This window comes from Trachurus japonicus, chromosome 5 (assembly GCF_045865225.1).
Source record: "Trachurus japonicus isolate A0001 chromosome 5, Traja_1.0".
Taxonomy (NCBI): domain Eukaryota; kingdom Metazoa; phylum Chordata; class Actinopteri; order Carangiformes; family Carangidae; genus Trachurus; species Trachurus japonicus.
This window is the reverse complement of record NC_140911.1, coordinates 19,226,629-19,242,924: the sequence shown is the minus strand read 5'-3', so window position 1 is coordinate 19,242,924 and position 16,296 is coordinate 19,226,629. Positions and strand designations below refer to the sequence as shown.

At 40.9% G+C, this 16,296-nt stretch overlaps 1 protein-coding gene and 2 non-coding genes across 3 annotated transcripts; all 3 read left to right on the top strand.

The window, feature by feature from the left end:
• The first annotated feature begins 1,345 nt into the window (after positions 1 to 1,345).
• On the top strand, positions 1,346 to 15,137 carry ahcy (adenosylhomocysteinase). The gene is made up of 11 exons (XM_085776664.1): positions 1,346 to 1,384; positions 4,299 to 4,489; positions 8,239 to 8,314; positions 8,923 to 9,075; positions 9,673 to 9,785; positions 10,668 to 10,875; positions 11,570 to 11,657; positions 11,802 to 11,919; positions 12,057 to 12,179; positions 12,358 to 12,429; positions 13,920 to 15,137. Exons 1-11 carry the CDS (start codon positions 1,357 to 1,359, stop codon positions 14,049 to 14,051), a joined length of 1,302 nt encoding a protein of 433 aa, XP_085632790.1. The 5' UTR covers positions 1,346 to 1,356; the 3' UTR covers positions 14,052 to 15,137.
• On the top strand, positions 7,436 to 7,572 carry LOC146987468 (small nucleolar RNA SNORA17). Its single transcript, XR_015035956.1, has one exon. It is a non-coding gene; the product is annotated as a small nucleolar RNA SNORA17 (small nucleolar RNA).
• LOC146987467 (small nucleolar RNA SNORA17) lies at positions 9,451 to 9,584 on the top strand. The gene has a single exon (XR_015035955.1). It is a non-coding gene; the product is annotated as a small nucleolar RNA SNORA17 (small nucleolar RNA).
• Positions 15,138 to 16,296: the final 1,159 nt, after the last annotated feature.

Below are 16,296 nucleotides of genomic sequence, written 5' to 3'. Positions count from 1 at the left end.
AACCAGTCTGTATACACCTTTATTCAGACATTAATCTTGTAAAGGAGCATCTGATAATCTGATTGTTACTCTGAATATTCCTGAGTTTCAGGCCCCATCCATCTGCACTGATGAGGAGTCACAACCTTTCACACCAAAACCCCTTCCACACATGTTCACTACATACACCTGAGTCCACCTCCCTCCCTCCAGCCTGAAATAGACTTTAGACTGACTGGCATGGCCTACTGTGGACTCCATAAAACATGCTCTTAAATTAGCTGTAGTGTAGTATTTCTACCAGTTGGCTGAGTTTAGCCTCCTCAGCACAAGGCTGCATTTCACTCACTGTGTTTTCTACACTTATGGTATAGTCATTGCCACACACCATCATCAATTTTGGCTGCTCACAGAGAACTGAGTAATGAGCCTGGCCTAAAAGCATTAAGGCAAATCTATTTGTATAGCACATACACCACACACACAGATACAACAATACAAAATAAACAAACATAAAAAGCAGAATATGAAAACATCTACCTGTCTTAGTTGTGATCTGTTTTTCTTATCTGTCACCCTCGCTTTGTAGTAGAATGAGCAATCATGGCGTTACCTTTTACCTGACCTTGTACGGATTTTTTTTTAAAATTTATTTAACCTTTATTTAACCAGGCAGAATCAATTAAGAACAAGTTCTTATTTACAATGATGGCCTGACAAGAGGCATAAGCTTCTTGAGGGGGAAGGGGAGGGGGGCTGTGAGGGAGAAAAGATAGGTTAAAAGACAATAGCAAATATATGCACAACTATACAAACATTCAGCAGAAAACAAGGCATAAAAGTTAATAAGAAGGATATTCAAGCATAAAAAGACAAGATTTTTTACAAGCATAAAAGAGTAAATAGCCAAGGTTTTTACAGACAATTACAGGATACTTTTATCTCATTATGTTTTTGTCAGATGCTCGTTAGTTGTTTATTATAATTATTTAAGGATATTAGTTACTTCCCGATCGTTTGTGAGATCTTGTGTAATGCGGATCGACTCAAAGCAGTCGTAGAGTGGCTCAGTTATTTATTTGCCAAATGAGAAAACACCATCCGAGTCCAGACAAAACTTGTTCCAAACACTGAACCCGCATTGGCCGGTCCACGCCGACGCTCAGCCAATCACAAGCGTCCTGCGCGGGGCGGGATCTCCCTCGACCAATCAGAGCGCGGAACGGGTCCAGGTACGTCGTGTAAACTCGTCTCTGTCGATAAAAACCGAGCCGTCATGAATCAGTCCCTCCCTCTCTGCGACTCTCCGTCTGCCAGGCTGCCGCAGCACTTCGACTGCCCCGCCGGAACACAACAACACAACACAAGAAAACAACCATGTCTGACAAACTCTCCTTCAAAGTTGGTCAGTGTCGTTGTTTTTATCTTCTATCTCTGCTCACGAGTCTAGCTTGTTAGCTTGTTAGCTAGCTTAGCATGCCGTTAAGTTGTTGTATTTTTTTTTTGCTGCTGTGTGTAACGTTAACTGTGAAGTGTGCGGAAACGGCTCGACCTAGCAGCGAGGTTTTTTTAGCCTAAAAAACGTCACTGTGCATGAAGCTTAAATTCTCAGATACTTAATACGAACTTGTTATTATTTACACCGTTTATATCTTTAGCCCTCCCCCCCGGTTTGGTTGTTGCTAACGTGCTAGCATGTGGTTAATTGTTAGCTGTTGGAGCTGTAGCGGCGTGGGGAGCGACACGGTTCGTCACAAAAGTCATTTTACCCACTAACCGACAAAGTCCCGTCCTTCGTACTTTATTTGACCCAAACTTTAATTCAAATGTTTCAATGAACCGACATGTAACAGTCGCGCTTGAGCCAAGCATGGGCTACACTCTGTGCAGCGCTCAAACCCAAACTCCTCTGGTTTTTGTAGTTTATTAGCGGAGTTGGCGGCCTCACATCTGTATGGCCGGGTCTGTGCTTGCGAACTACAGTTCCCGTGATGCCTTGCGCCGCACCGCCAGTTTCTGCATGAGTGACAGGAGCAGGCAGGTTATTGAACTGCTGCCTATATAACTTACACGCAGTAGTAGCAGCACTGAGTGCACGTGGTGTTGGTGTACGGCGGGGTTTTAGAGCTGAATGCATTTGATTAAAAGTAATGAAAATTCTAAATAATTACATTTTGAATTCCTCCAGTTTCTTTTGTTGTAAACATGCTATACTTGAAACAGCTGCTGTAACCTGTTTGCATTGAAATAATACAAAAAAACCCCGCAAAATATATAGCATCCGGTTGAGTGTGTCGAAAGATGTGCAGAATAATAGTTAATTCAGGTGTCATTCACAAGCATAACCACAGTTGTAACCATTTGCCACTAAACGTGACAGTTGTTTGCAGCTGTCACTGCTGCTGTGGACATGCTCAGCAGCTGGTTCAGAGGCACAAATTGCACAACGTCCTGCCAACAGATAGCTTTCGGGCAAAGTTTGCCTCAACTGGATATATGCAGTCAAGTATTTAGAGTTCATCACAGTGACTGTGTCTGTCAAGTACTGACATGTTACCTAATGCCGTACAACTAGTTTAATACAAGCAGAAAGTGTGTCCTACAATTTTGATCCTCTCGGCTTTAATGATCAAACTTTATATTAAAAAGCATTTCACTAGTGCCAAGAGTTTATCTTGGTCATATGTGCACACGTGCCAGTCCATATTGGTGGATAACTGCGTTTCAGAAATTAATAACTTGTGGGTTTAAGGTGGCTTTAAATTGGATTTTACCCCCACTTCCTGCCACTTGTTGCCCTGCTCACGTACTTACAGGAGGCCTACACATATGTTTTACTCTTCGAGTCTCATCTAAAGAAATAGGGAGTTTCGGTTTAGTCTCTACTCTGAACTCAGTGAGAAATAAATCCTCTTTCTGGCTGGTCAGTCGGCCCAGTGCTGGTTCAGACCAGCTGAGGTGTGTTTGAACAGAGCGCAGCCACTGGTGGTAGTGGTGGAGAGAGAGAGAGAAGGGGGTGGGAAGGCGAGGGCTGTACTTTGTGACCTTATCCTGCATCCTGAGGTTTATCATCAGTTCACTTCTGTCAAATCACAATGTTTCTTCTTTCACAGCCATCTCCAACTAGAGATTTATGGTTTGAAATGGCTCGAAGATACGTATGTTCAACATGTATAATAATGATATTAGTTCTTATCTGTTGGTCACCCCTGGGGAAGCGGGTTGGCAGTTAGATGCTTGGGTTCAGTGTTGTGTGATCTGATTGAAAAGCCTGACTGTGCTCCAGCTCCGACACATGGAGGATTCAGATAAAGGACTGTGATTTAGAGCAGCAGATGCAGAGCTGTGGCTCTTTGCTCTTCCTGTTGGGTTAAATGTGGCTCCAACTGGAGATTATGATCCCGGTGTTCACCCTACAGCGCTGCCTGTGCTCCTCTGCCTCTGCTGTCTCTGTTCACCCTCCCCCACCTGACTGTGACTGACAGGCTTTTTGTGGTCACTCTAATAACTCAGGTTTGGTGCTGTATGATGCAATTTGAAGGGAGAAACAGGGTGATTTCTAGTCTTTGCTCTTTTGGAGCAATTTGTTGCTTTTACTTTCAGAAGGAAGTGATCAGCAGCTTGTTTTTGGAGAACACTTTGCACAAAGCTTTGGAGAAGATCAACTGGCCTGAGGCCAAGGAATCGCAGTACATACTATACATTGTCCTGTAGTTTTGCACATATTTAAATCACTAAGTCACTCTTTGATGCATCTTAATAAGCTACTCACTTGAGAGATGAAAGGAAGAGAAGAACATACAGTGAAAATAACTCCACTGTGTGTAATAGGCCACTCAGTCACGTTAGACAATAATAGTGTTTTACATTTATTCATTTATTTGACATGCATTGGGAAAACATTTGCAATCCTCACAGGATTTCTATAGTTACACAATTGCCTTTCTCCAAAAACAAATCACTGTTCACTGCAAAAAAGTTTCCTGCAGCAGATATTGTTGTTACATGGTTTTGATATTGCAGCATGCATTAAACATGCTGTGATTCTGAAGTATAGTGTGAAATAAAATGCATGTCATTGTTTAATTGACTTCATTGCTGAACATCATTGGAGCCCACTGCAAGAATTCAGTCATTTTGCATGAGAAAAACATTTTAAACATTGATCCACCTGCCTTCTTAGTAGTAATGCATGCACCAAGTTGCAATCCTGTGAGCTCATACAGCCACTGTTGTTATATGTAGGTTCAATAAAGTCCATAAACCTTAATATTCACATGTTTGAACAATGTTCTCAACGTCCTGTGTCTCTCTCCCAGCTGACATCTCCCTGGCCGAGTGGGGACGTAAGGCCATCGACATCGCAGAGAATGAGATGCCCGGTCTGATGAAGATGAGGGAGATGTACGGTCAGTCCAAGCCTCTGAAGGGCGCCCGCATCGCTGGCTGCCTCCACATGACCCTGCAGACGGCCGTGCTCATCGAGACCCTCATCGCCCTCGGTGCCGAGGTAACTAACTTACTTTTTTTCACCCAGACAGAATCAACCAATCGTAAAAGTTTGCTGCTGTGACAGGAAGTATGGTAGCTGTGACTGCAGGAGGATGCTTGCAACGTGCATGTTCACACACTAAAACTAACAGACTTTTTAAATAGACTTTATTTTTGTCACTCTTTTCTCCCGTCCATGAAGTTACTAGTTTGAGTTTTAGAGTGTGTCTTATACAGTGGTGGAACAGGACTTTGTTTGGACTGGGATGTAGTTAACGTCTCGTGGTTGTTCATTGTTGAGTTCAGTCAAATTTTTCTAGGAGATGCAGGCCTGTGGTTTGTTTTAGTTAATCTTTGTCCTCATTTGACTTCTTTTTGAATTGTGGTGTTTTTGTGAATAATAGATCAGGAGATTGATTAAAATATGTTAAATCAAACTAGATTTGGAGGCCTATGTGAACAGTTTTGAACACAGCTAGTAAGTATTAGCAGTATCTTGCAGGAAAAACTGAGGGTGGTCTTTTGAATTAATAGTTTTTGGACCTTGTTGGCTCCTCTTAAATCAGTTCTCACAGAAGCAGCAGCAGCTCCAAATTCCCCAAATCTCCTCCACCGCCAGACACAGCAGCCCATTCACGATTCCTTTAAGCCTTCAGCTGTGACTCTGAGCGTCTTTGTTACTGATATTCTGTTCAGCTTCTGGAGCTTCATCTCAGCTGGATGTCCACTTCAGGGAGAGTAGCCTAGGCACTGAGCTATCTCCATTTGTTGACGGTCAGTGTGATGGCGCTAAAAATATGAACTTTGTGGTGCGCCTTGTGTCTCGAGTCTCTCTAACCCACACCCTTTTAATCTGTTTTCACTGACTAACTCCACGACTAGTATCTCCTGACTGCAGTTGGCTCCAGAGGTCCTCACTGTTACATCTACACTATCAATGTTTTAACACAAATCATTGTGTTGTGATTGTTCAGAGAGACTGTTGGTTCATTACAGTAACTAGGGCTGTGCAGTTACTCAGATTAAGATTTTAGTTTCCAGTGATTAAATGCAAGATCAAATGATAATTTAGCTCCACTCTGTGTCACATGTTTCATCCCCCAACAGCAACTGGGCATTACTGGTTCTCCTTGTGGCAATGACGAAATCTGGAAAATTGATCTCCTAGAGAGATGTTCTTGTGCACATTAATTTACTCTAAACATTAAAAAAAAAAGATTAATTCTTTCTTATGTAAGTAGTGGACAGATCCAGATCCAATGAAAAGCCTGTCATGTACAGATGGAGAAACTAATAGGTTTCGACTGACTGGCTCTTGTTGCACTAGGTGTGTTTTATTTGCTGTAGCCTGGAGCAACACTGAGCAAACTACATTATACAACATTATCCAATGTGAGTTGAAAAGTAATTATCTGCAGCTTGTTCTGGGAATTGTCTTTAATCCAATCTGAATTGGACGTATGAGGAAAAAAAAACTTGTAGTAAAATCTTGACAATACCAATGCCTCTACACACAAGAATCATCGTCATCTTGAGCAGTTGACCAGTCTATATAAAGTCAGCAGAGACCACGTCCTGCTTGGCTGTGATCTCATGGTCAGATATCTGAAACTTGTATTATTTGCAACTGGAAAAACTACATAAAAACACAATTATCTTTGTTTTAAGTTTGTTTGTTTTTTTTAAAGAAAGAAAATAATTGCAAAGGTTCACCTGTTTTGTTTTGTTTTGTTCTTGTCACTGTTTACAGATTCGTCTTATATTTAATTGATGAATGTGACTTTTTTTTTCGATGGAGCCTGTCTGTAGTTCACCGTTCTGAGCAAAATGAAGTGGGACAAGTTATTGATCTACTTTTCTCTCTCCCTCTGTCTCTCTGTCTCAAGGCTGTTGTGTCTATCATGTTGGTTTTGTCTATCTGGCATGAACTGGTCTGGTCCTGCAGCCTGAGAACCAACAAGCTGCTCTGACGGCCTGGGCTGACTTCTCTTTGTGGAGGAAGAGCCTTTCAAACCGACCTTTAGCTGCCTAAATTTCAGATTGTGGAACTTGACTTAAAAAAATAACTAAATACACAGCCAAAGTGCAACAATATGCACAACACTCACAATGAAGGAGGTTGTTTTGTCTTGTGAGGAATCTCGTTCATGCAGTTGAAGCTAGTAGCTAGGGGTGGGCAATATGGCAAAAATATCATATCACGATTTTTTTAAACATGAAGTCACGATTTTGATTTCATCACGATCTTAAATCGAAAAAAGAAAAACAGACAATTTAGGCCAAAGAACCTTTCTGAATAGATTTTAATCTAAATAGTTGCAGTTTTGCCAACATGTGCAAACAACATAGTAAAAGGTAAACAACAACAACACTCTGATAACATGGACTCTTGCAACATAAAAGGTAGCTTTCAATAAACATGAAAGTAAAATATTAATGAAGACATTACTGTTTGTTTTATTCAACACAGTCATTTTAACAGGATTTTAAGTGTATCAAAACACTAAATAGCTGATTGAAAAGGGTCAAATAAAAATATAAACTAAAGTAACTGTTATCTCTTTTAGCAAACTCTGCAAATGTCCTTTGTTTGCGCTTTGCAGCATAGAACTGCAGTTTATAGAATGAGCCCCAGACGATCCTACGATCTCTGCACTTTGGCAGATTGTCTACACGCTCTAATCCTTCACCATCTAATATCACCATATCGCCCAGCCCTACTAGTAGCTACAGTAGAGTTTGTTTGACGGATGGGAGCACTGTGTATTGAGACGTGGTCCAGTTTATTACATCTAAAGTTGGTGGTGCTGTTCTCTGGTTTTACAGGAGATCTTCACTCTTGATGTTGTGATATGCCCTGTGTTTTTTTTTTTATTCATTTTTTTTCTTTAGAAATAGTGTCCCTCAGGGGAAGTTTCTGAGCTGACAATTTCCTGTAAGAACGTGTATCTCTCGATGGTGACTTCATGCCCCTTGAGGCGTTGCAGCTCAACTGTTGAGTGTTGCAGCTGTGTCATAAGGTGGCAGAGAGAGACCGGTGGTGGTCTGCACTGAGACTCTACGACACATGGAGGACTCGGAGTGATTATCACCACCCACAGCTCAGTACGTGTAGCTGTGAGGGTGTAATTGGCAGGGTTCCTACGCAAGTATGGAAAGTATGGAATTTGATTTTATACATTTCCAGGTCTGTAAAAGTATGGAAAATGGAAACTATTGTATGGAAATATATTTATTTTATTTATCTTATCTTGGTTTGGTCTTATCTGAAGTTATTTGGGTTAATTATTTTGTATGCACTATTGTATGTAGCTACAATCTCCTGGCGGCAATGATTTGGTTGCATAATGGCATACCCATTCAGAATAATGAAAACAAATAATAAATTGCATGCTTTTTTTATATTATGCACATCTATTTACTTAAATATCGCAAATTATTTGATTTTTTTTTTACCAAGAAGTATGGAAATTAGGGTCTGGAAAAAGTATGGAATTTGGAAATTTCAAATGTGTAGGAACCCTGAATTGGTAAAACACATGTGGCGGCCACACCCTTCAAACTAAACTATGGTGATGATGATGAAAACCGACCTTTGATCATCTTTCATACTGACTTTCATTTTTTTGGGGGGGGTGGTTGGATTCAAAATAAAAGAACGGCTCTTTAACTGCGAGAAATAATGTAATAATAGAGTCAATAATTCATGGTCATTCTCAGCTGTGTGCATCTTCCTCTTCCATCTGACACCCTTGTCCTCCTCCTCAGGTCCAGTGGTCCAGCTGTAACATCTTCTCCACTCAAGATCACGCTGCTGCTGCCATCGCCAAGGCTGGCATCCCAGGTAACCAAGTGTATGATTGATTGATTGATTCAATTTATTGTCATTATACATGTTAAGAACAACAAGGCAATGAAATGCAAATTCATCTAACCAGAGTGCATACACAGTATAATAACTAGCATACATACAATAAGTGCAAGAGATGATGTATACATGCGGGCTGTCAATCGATAAAAAAAAAAATTAACTAATTGATCACTTTCTGTAATTAATCGCAATTAATTTATCAACGAATAAACTGAATTTGTCCTCTTAAGACTTGAGCATATACCGAAAATGTATTTATGTATAATCATGAAATTAGTGTAGAATAAACACAGAAAGTATATTCAAATTCAAAGACTATTTTAATGGCTTTCTTTAAACTTTAAACACAGTTTCTCTCCTGTGAAGTAGGAATTTGGCACAATAAAAGGCATCCTGACTAACGAGTTAACTTTGACAGCACTAATGTACATATAATATAAATGTATTTTTCTGGTATGATGGCTTCACACCTTTTTGAACCCTCCACACAGCAGAACAGGAGGCAACTGCTTGGCTGAAAGACTTTGCATTCGCTAAGTAAATAAATAAATAAATAAACCTGTTGTGTGTCTGTCCTGCAGTGTACGCATGGAAAGGTGAGACAGATGAGGAGTACGTGTGGTGCATCGAACAGACTATCTACTTCAAAGATGGTCAGCCACTCAACATGATCCTGGACGATGGAGGAGATCTGACCAACCTGGTCCACCAGAAATACCCCAAACTGCTGACAGGTGTGTGTGTGTGTGAGACTTTTTGCTCTAACATTAGTTTAGATGTCGGACCCCTCGAGCCCCGTGTGCGAGCAAAATATGCTGGTGCTTTTAGTCAACACACCTCACGTCTGTGTGTAACTGTCTTGGCTACATTAACATTTTAAGTTAGGAGGAAGTTGGAGTAGCATTTACTGCTTCTCTGCTGTATTCCCGTTTCTGTCTTTGTGTTAATTCTTCTCTGCATTTTTTTGCCAGTGACCCTATATTCAACATCTTATTGGCTCCTTCTTTTTAAATATTACATTTTTTTTAAAAGATCATTCACTTCCAGTTTAATTATACAATACAATACAATATTTTTTTTAATTAAATGTGCAGTAATATTGGTAACATCCTGCCCCTTGAGGCGTTGCAGCTCAACTGTGAGTGTTGCAGCTGTGTCATAAGGTGGCAGAGATAGACTGGTGGTGGTCTGCACTGAGACTCTATTACACCCAGAGGACTTGGAGTGATTATCACCACCCACAGTTCAACACAACGTGTAGCTTTATTTACCAGCATGAAACGCAGCATGTAACCGTGTATGAAACTTGTTTCTCTGTGATGTGTTTTCAGGTATCCGTGGAGTCTCGGAGGAGACCACGACAGGTGTCCACAACCTGTACAAGATGATGAAGAAGGGCGACCTGAAGATCCCCGCCATCAATGTCAATGACTCCGTCACCAAGGTAACCATCTTCTTCATCTGCACTCCCCTTCATCAGCCTAGCAAAACATCAGGAGCGTCGCTGCAGTAAAACACTATCAATGCAATTGTGATGCCAATCATCAAATGAGATCAGCCTATACTTATCATTGTGGCAGGCATGGCAGAATAGTGTATGTTATATCACACACACCACATCAGTCGGGGCATTTTTATTTTATTTTTTTTAGTTTAGTTTATTGAAACAGGACAGTGTACATTACCATTAGTCAATTGAAAAAAAACAATGAAAAGATGGTTGTACCAGATTTAGCCCTTGGGCTAATTTCCATCTGTAGTCCTGACACTCACAATACAAAACACAATAAAATACAGATGCCAAAGAATACACAACATAGTGCAATACAGAAAGGCCCAAGACATAGAAGGGCACAGATAAACACAAAAGCCCACACCTGTTACCCCTTGGGCAACCGGGGGACTACATTGAAAACACATACATCTCCTCATTCTAAAAGTAGGAGAACACCACTGGGGCCGATAAAGTGCATGGAATTAGCATTAGTTAAAGTGCTGATAAGTTAAAGTGCTGGTTAGTTAAAGTGCTAGTTTTCTAGAGTAAAGTGCTGTTTTTCCCATTTAGGATACTTAAAGTGCAAGATGCTCGTAGCACCAGGGTGATGTGTAGTCCCTAATGTGTAGCTAGAGCTTTAAATGAGGAGCACTGTGGTCATCGTGGTCTTAAAATCTCTGTCACATGGGTTGTCAATACAGCTGCCCCCTTGATGTTTAAAGATGTAGATGCCGTTTCCCTTCTAAATTGGGAACCGGTCTGTCTCCCTGTTGTGTTTCTGCCTCACCGTCCTGTTGAACATAATCATTTCTCCCGTCTCCCTCCTTGCAGAGTAAATTTGACAACTTGTACGGCTGCAGAGAGAGTCTGATCGACGGCATCAAGCGCGCCACCGACGTCATGATCGCTGGGAAAGTTGCCGTGGTGGCCGGTTACGGTGATGTGGGCAAGGGCTGTGTCCAGGCCCTGCGTGGGTTCGGAGCTCGTGTCATTGTCACTGAGATCGACCCCATCAACGCCCTGCAGGCCGCCATGGAGGGTGAGTGACGACAACAACAACAGACAAACCGAGTCAGAGTCTCAGACCCCACCACTGTTTTCACATGTTGTTGTGTTGCAGCCTCAAGATAAAAGTATTTCATACACTTGTTGCAGCTGTGTGTTTGGCCCTTTTTCCCTATTCACGTGGCCAAACATTTGCCTGCCACTGTTAGTATTCAGTGTGCTGGCCAACAGAGCAAATGCACTGCAGCAACCCCAAAACACTGCCATTAGGAGAAACAAGCTGCAAATTCAGAGAAGGTGTGGGTCTGTTGGGGGTGCTTCCTTTTTAATGTAATGTAGATGGAGGTCAAAATCTGCAGCGTGAGCAAGGACAAAATATGTATAGTTTAAAGTATAGTTTTTAGATAAAAACACAGGATTCACTCTTCAAAATATCAATTACTGTATTCTAAATTATAAGGTACATAATGTTGCAAGAATTGATATGTTATGACAAAGAAGGGAGAGAAGTAAGATTATGAAGATTAAACAAAAGTCCTTACTATGATAAAAAAAATATAGAAATGTGTAAGGATAGGTGCTACTGCTACTACTATGAAGGTAATTTACAGTATAAAAATACACAAAGTACAATATATTGTGCAAATGCACAGTTTAAAAAGGTGTAGTGACTACCCGATGTTTCATGGTGCTCTGTATTTACCTCTGTCGTCTCTGTGGCTCTGCAGGTTATGAGGTCACCACCATGGATGAGGCCTCCAAGGAAGGAAACATCTTTGTCACCACCACCGGCTGCGAGGACATCATCCTTGGACAGTAAGTTCAGCCCAGTTTCCTCTATTTCTGATGGATATAATGGATAATATATCCATTATATAATGGATATATATAATGGATGGAGTTATTCTTGTTCAGTGTTCTATCGATCTACGTATATAATGTGTGTGTGTTATCCTCCAGTCATTTTGAGAACATGAAGGATGACGCCATCGTCTGTAACATTGGACACTTTGACTGTGAGATCGACATGAGCTGGCTCACTAAAAATGCTGCAGAGAAGATCAACATCAAGCCTCAGGTATGAAAAATAAATTAGTTTGATTATTTATGTATTTATTTTTTTACTTCACAGTAAAGTCACCTTGCAAAAAGTTCAAATGCCTTTTAGGAAATAACTTAAAATTTGGTGAAAACAATACTCTGGCTCTTCCTCAGGTTGATCGCTACCGTATGAAGAGCGGCCGTCACATCATTATCCTGGCTGAGGGCAGGCTGGTGAACCTGGGCTGTGCCATGGGACATCCATCATTTGTCATGAGCAACTCCTTCACCAATCAGGTATGTTGACCCAGAGGAGGGGAAACATGGCTGTGTTCATGCAGCAAACGGATGATCTCTTGCTTCATCGTGTCTTTGTTTGAATGTGAACAGTGTGGTGGTTTTGGATCACGGGCTACAAAACATTCAGATCCCAGACCAGTTCGGCCAGCCTCAGTTAACAGTTTCTGTCTTGCAGGTGCTGGCTCAGATCGAGTTGTGGACAAACACCTCCAAATACCCTCTGGGAGTCTACTTCCTGCCCAAGAAGGTCAGAATCCACCACGAAAAAACACACTTTTTTTGTTCTTATGACAAAAACCTGTGCTGGACAGGAATACAAAAACAACTGTCAGAAGATGTTAACTCACACAACTTCCTTTATTTGAGTTTGAAGACATTGCAAGCTGCAGACATTTGCAGAGTCCATTAGTTTAGACTTAAATAACTTTTAAGTCTGATTTCATTACTATAAACCTGTGAGAAAGCTGCATTGAAAGTTCTAAATGAGACTCCATAAAGTCTAAATGTAGATGTGTAGTGTGATTATAAAGCAGGTCTAGGTTCTATATTAAAGTTGTGGAAGTATCAAAGCCTCAGTCTTCAGAGAAATGCATATATTCAGAAACTGAACCTTAAAATGAAGATTCAAACTTTGTCTTGTTCAACTGGCCCCACCCACCTGAACCCACAATCCAACATTTGCAGGATTTGGCTTTGGTTTCTCTGGTTATTTCTTATTTTATTGGATCACTCAGAGAAGCCAGCCAATTAGAAAAGAGGCTCAAAGCCTCCTATCCTCTGATTGGCTTAGTGACCTGTTACTAGCGCTTCAGGGAGAAGCCTGCGAAATGAGATGTTTAATTACACTGGTTTGGTTTCTGGCTCTTAAACCCACAAATATATCTAAAATATTCTTGTGGATCAGCATTTCAAATAACACAGAAAAAGAAGATAATAATATAGGGGCTATATAGAAAAATAACTTTTAACAATGTTAATGGAAAGTGTTTTAAAAAAATGTTTTGGACAAAACAACATCAAGACATAAAATCAATAAAAGTGAGATGAAGAGAAAAACGTCAGTGCCAATATTAGTGTGTGTATATATTTAAGCAATATATCACGACAGGCCGTGGTATATGCTCATTATACCACGGCTAAGGGGCGTTGTTCGGCCCGACGCGAAGCGTGATATATTGCTTTTATAAAACGGTTACCAATAAAGGCAATATGAAAGAGGGATACGCAGTCAATTTCATGTAGTTTTATTCAACCAGAAATACATATTATTCAATAAAATAGCCTCACTGCGAAAAAAAATAGTCCCACCTCTCCAGACGTTAGCTCCAAGTAGCTCTGCATCTCGTCTTTTCCTCCACGTTTTTTCAGGTGAAAGTCACTGCTCAGTCCCCTCTACCATTGTTAACCCTCCCCGGAGGTGAAAGTTCACCTTCAACATGTGAATTCAACTACTTTAGTCCGTTTTTTAACATCGTAAAAACATCAACTGTCTTTTGCTACGGACTGCAACAGTCCGTTGTCATGGATACATGACAACAACTTCCATTCATACCAGTCATACGTGCCTGACGCGGAGTGATAGCTTACGCTGTGATAAGGCTTTAGAATAGTAGTCGTGGTATATGCTCAATATACCACGGCTAACAACCAATCAGATCGCCGGATTTCACCTTTCCGTTTTATAAATATATATAAAAAATCCAACTTTAATGTAACTGTTTTGTTTTGTGTTTTCAGCTGGACGAGCAGGTGGCTGCTGCCCACTTGGACAAACTGGGAGTGAAGCTGACCAAGTTGTCAGACAAGCAGGCCAAGTACCTGGGCCTGCCCGCAGAGGGGCCCTTCAAACCGGACCACTACCGCTACTAAGCCCCCGAGCCCAGCTGGGGTAAAGGTGTAGAAGACAGAGGAGGACGAGGTGTGGTTGGAACGGTGTCGGCTTTATTGGATTAGGAGGCTTCTCCAGGTTTCAGTCCTGGTGCCAGTTTGGTTTTGGCCAAATATCAACATTTCAGGGACAGCGACAGTTTGAGTTTTCCTCTTGAATGACCTTCATTGCAAATGCTAAAATAGTGTTTCATCAATAAGCTTGAACCTGCGTTGTGTTCAGATTTTACTGATCCTCCAATCAGCTGTTGAATCGCTCATCAGGTAGAAATGGGAGTAGACGTTAAACAGCATCAAAGCTTCGATCAGTAGTTTGATGTGTGAAAACATGGTTTCCTTCTCTGTTCAGACATCATCAATTCAAAGCAGCAGTCAACTGAAACTGTAGTCTGTCTCATCACCTGATTTACCTCTGACACCTTCAGCTCTCGTCCGTCTCTCCTCTTCCTCATCCACACTCTCCTTAAACATAATATGTTAGTCTGGCAAAGAGACTTCCTCTTGTTCATGTCATTCCCTCCATTAATGGAATTGAATAAACCTTTTTCTATCTGACCTCTTCTCTTCGTCTTGTAGCGTGTCCAGTAGAGACGGTTTCTCTTGTGCACCCAGATATGTCGAGGCAGGCGGTTTAGTGTACAGTGGCCTTATTCCATTAACACTGCCCTTTGCTAGCACTTACTACAAACTGTACTTGAACTGAGTCTGGAAGACGCCGCTGCCAAAGGAACCACCAAAGCTCATCATGTTTCTGCCTGATTCATAACTAGTCTTACTCTGTTGCCTCATTTTCTTCCTTTTTTTTATTGTAATTTTTATTTGATTTGACTTCAAGGGCCAAAAACATGTGCAACAGCCCCTGCACCCCACCCCACCCCACCCCACCCCTCTTATCATTTCTCACTGTAGTCAATCAGGTTCTTCTGACGCTGGTGTAAACAGACCTGAGGTGGAGTCACAGTGATGGTCGTGGTGACAGCCTAAAGTTTAGAGTTCAACTTGCCTGTAAACGAAGAAGTGATGTTAAAACACATTTTAAGTGACGACAAATAAAAAATGTTGACTCTGGTTTGTGTCTTGTGTGGTGATATGCATGTGATGAAAACACACTGACTCAGTTGTCCAGAGGGTTGCTGGTTTGAGCCCAGCCTCCACATTACTGTATTAGTCTGAGGAAGCAGACAACATACAGTATTGTGTTACAGTTTTTCTCGATTGTTTACACACAATTTCTGGTTCTTGAGGCACAATGGCCTCCACATCTAACTCATGCACCGACCCCCTGAACCAAGTCTGCTAAACTACAAGCACAATTCCTGCTTTACACTCAATTTGCAGTTCTATAACACACTTTTCAAAACACTACACACAATTCTCTGCGTTTGGCACAATTTTCATGAAGAAAATCTCTTGTTTTCACGAGTAACACACTGTTATTCAATATTCTAAAGTTAGTTTCCCTACTATGCACACTGACTCATCACATGGGTAAACACCTGTCACACAGTTTTACAATTAGCAATCAGATCTTTAGCAAAAAAGGGAAACAGGCAGTGATGTCTGACACCAAAAAGAGAGAAACCAAACAGAGAGGCCACACATATATATATATAGCAGTGATCATAATGATGAGAAAAGAAAATGCATTGATCACCAAAATTGCATGTTGATGCAAGGATTTGAACCCAGACTAGAACAAAGTTTTTGACTACAAAGAGTGCTGCTCTACTAGGTGAGCTACATGTTACAGTTGTCTCATCTTGTCAAAATGATGTGTTCAGTCTTTCAAAATTGTTCGGCCGTAAACCAGCTGACCCCGACCGACTCTTTTTTTTTTTTAGTGGTCAGATCAGCACGGCTGCATCGTCACACACCCAACTCGGTCACGTCTTCACGCATTTAATTTGTTACGGTGCATTTGAGTGTTCTGAGTATAAAAACAATATTCTAAAATATTTTACAACACATTTACATACTGTCTGTAGTTACAGTAAAAAAAAAAAAAAAGCCTAAGTCATTATGATGAATGGAGTAGAAGTGTTTTCCATTCATCCTAGTGTTTTACACTGAGCACATCAGTGTTCAACTGGTTCTTATAAATGTCTAGTCATATGATGGTTTGTGTGTGTCATTTGAGACTAAAATAGCATTTTGAGAATAAGTAACATTGTTTTGAATGTAAAGTTTCATTTTGCAGGAGAAGTGAGGGGTTTTGCCCATTGTGTGT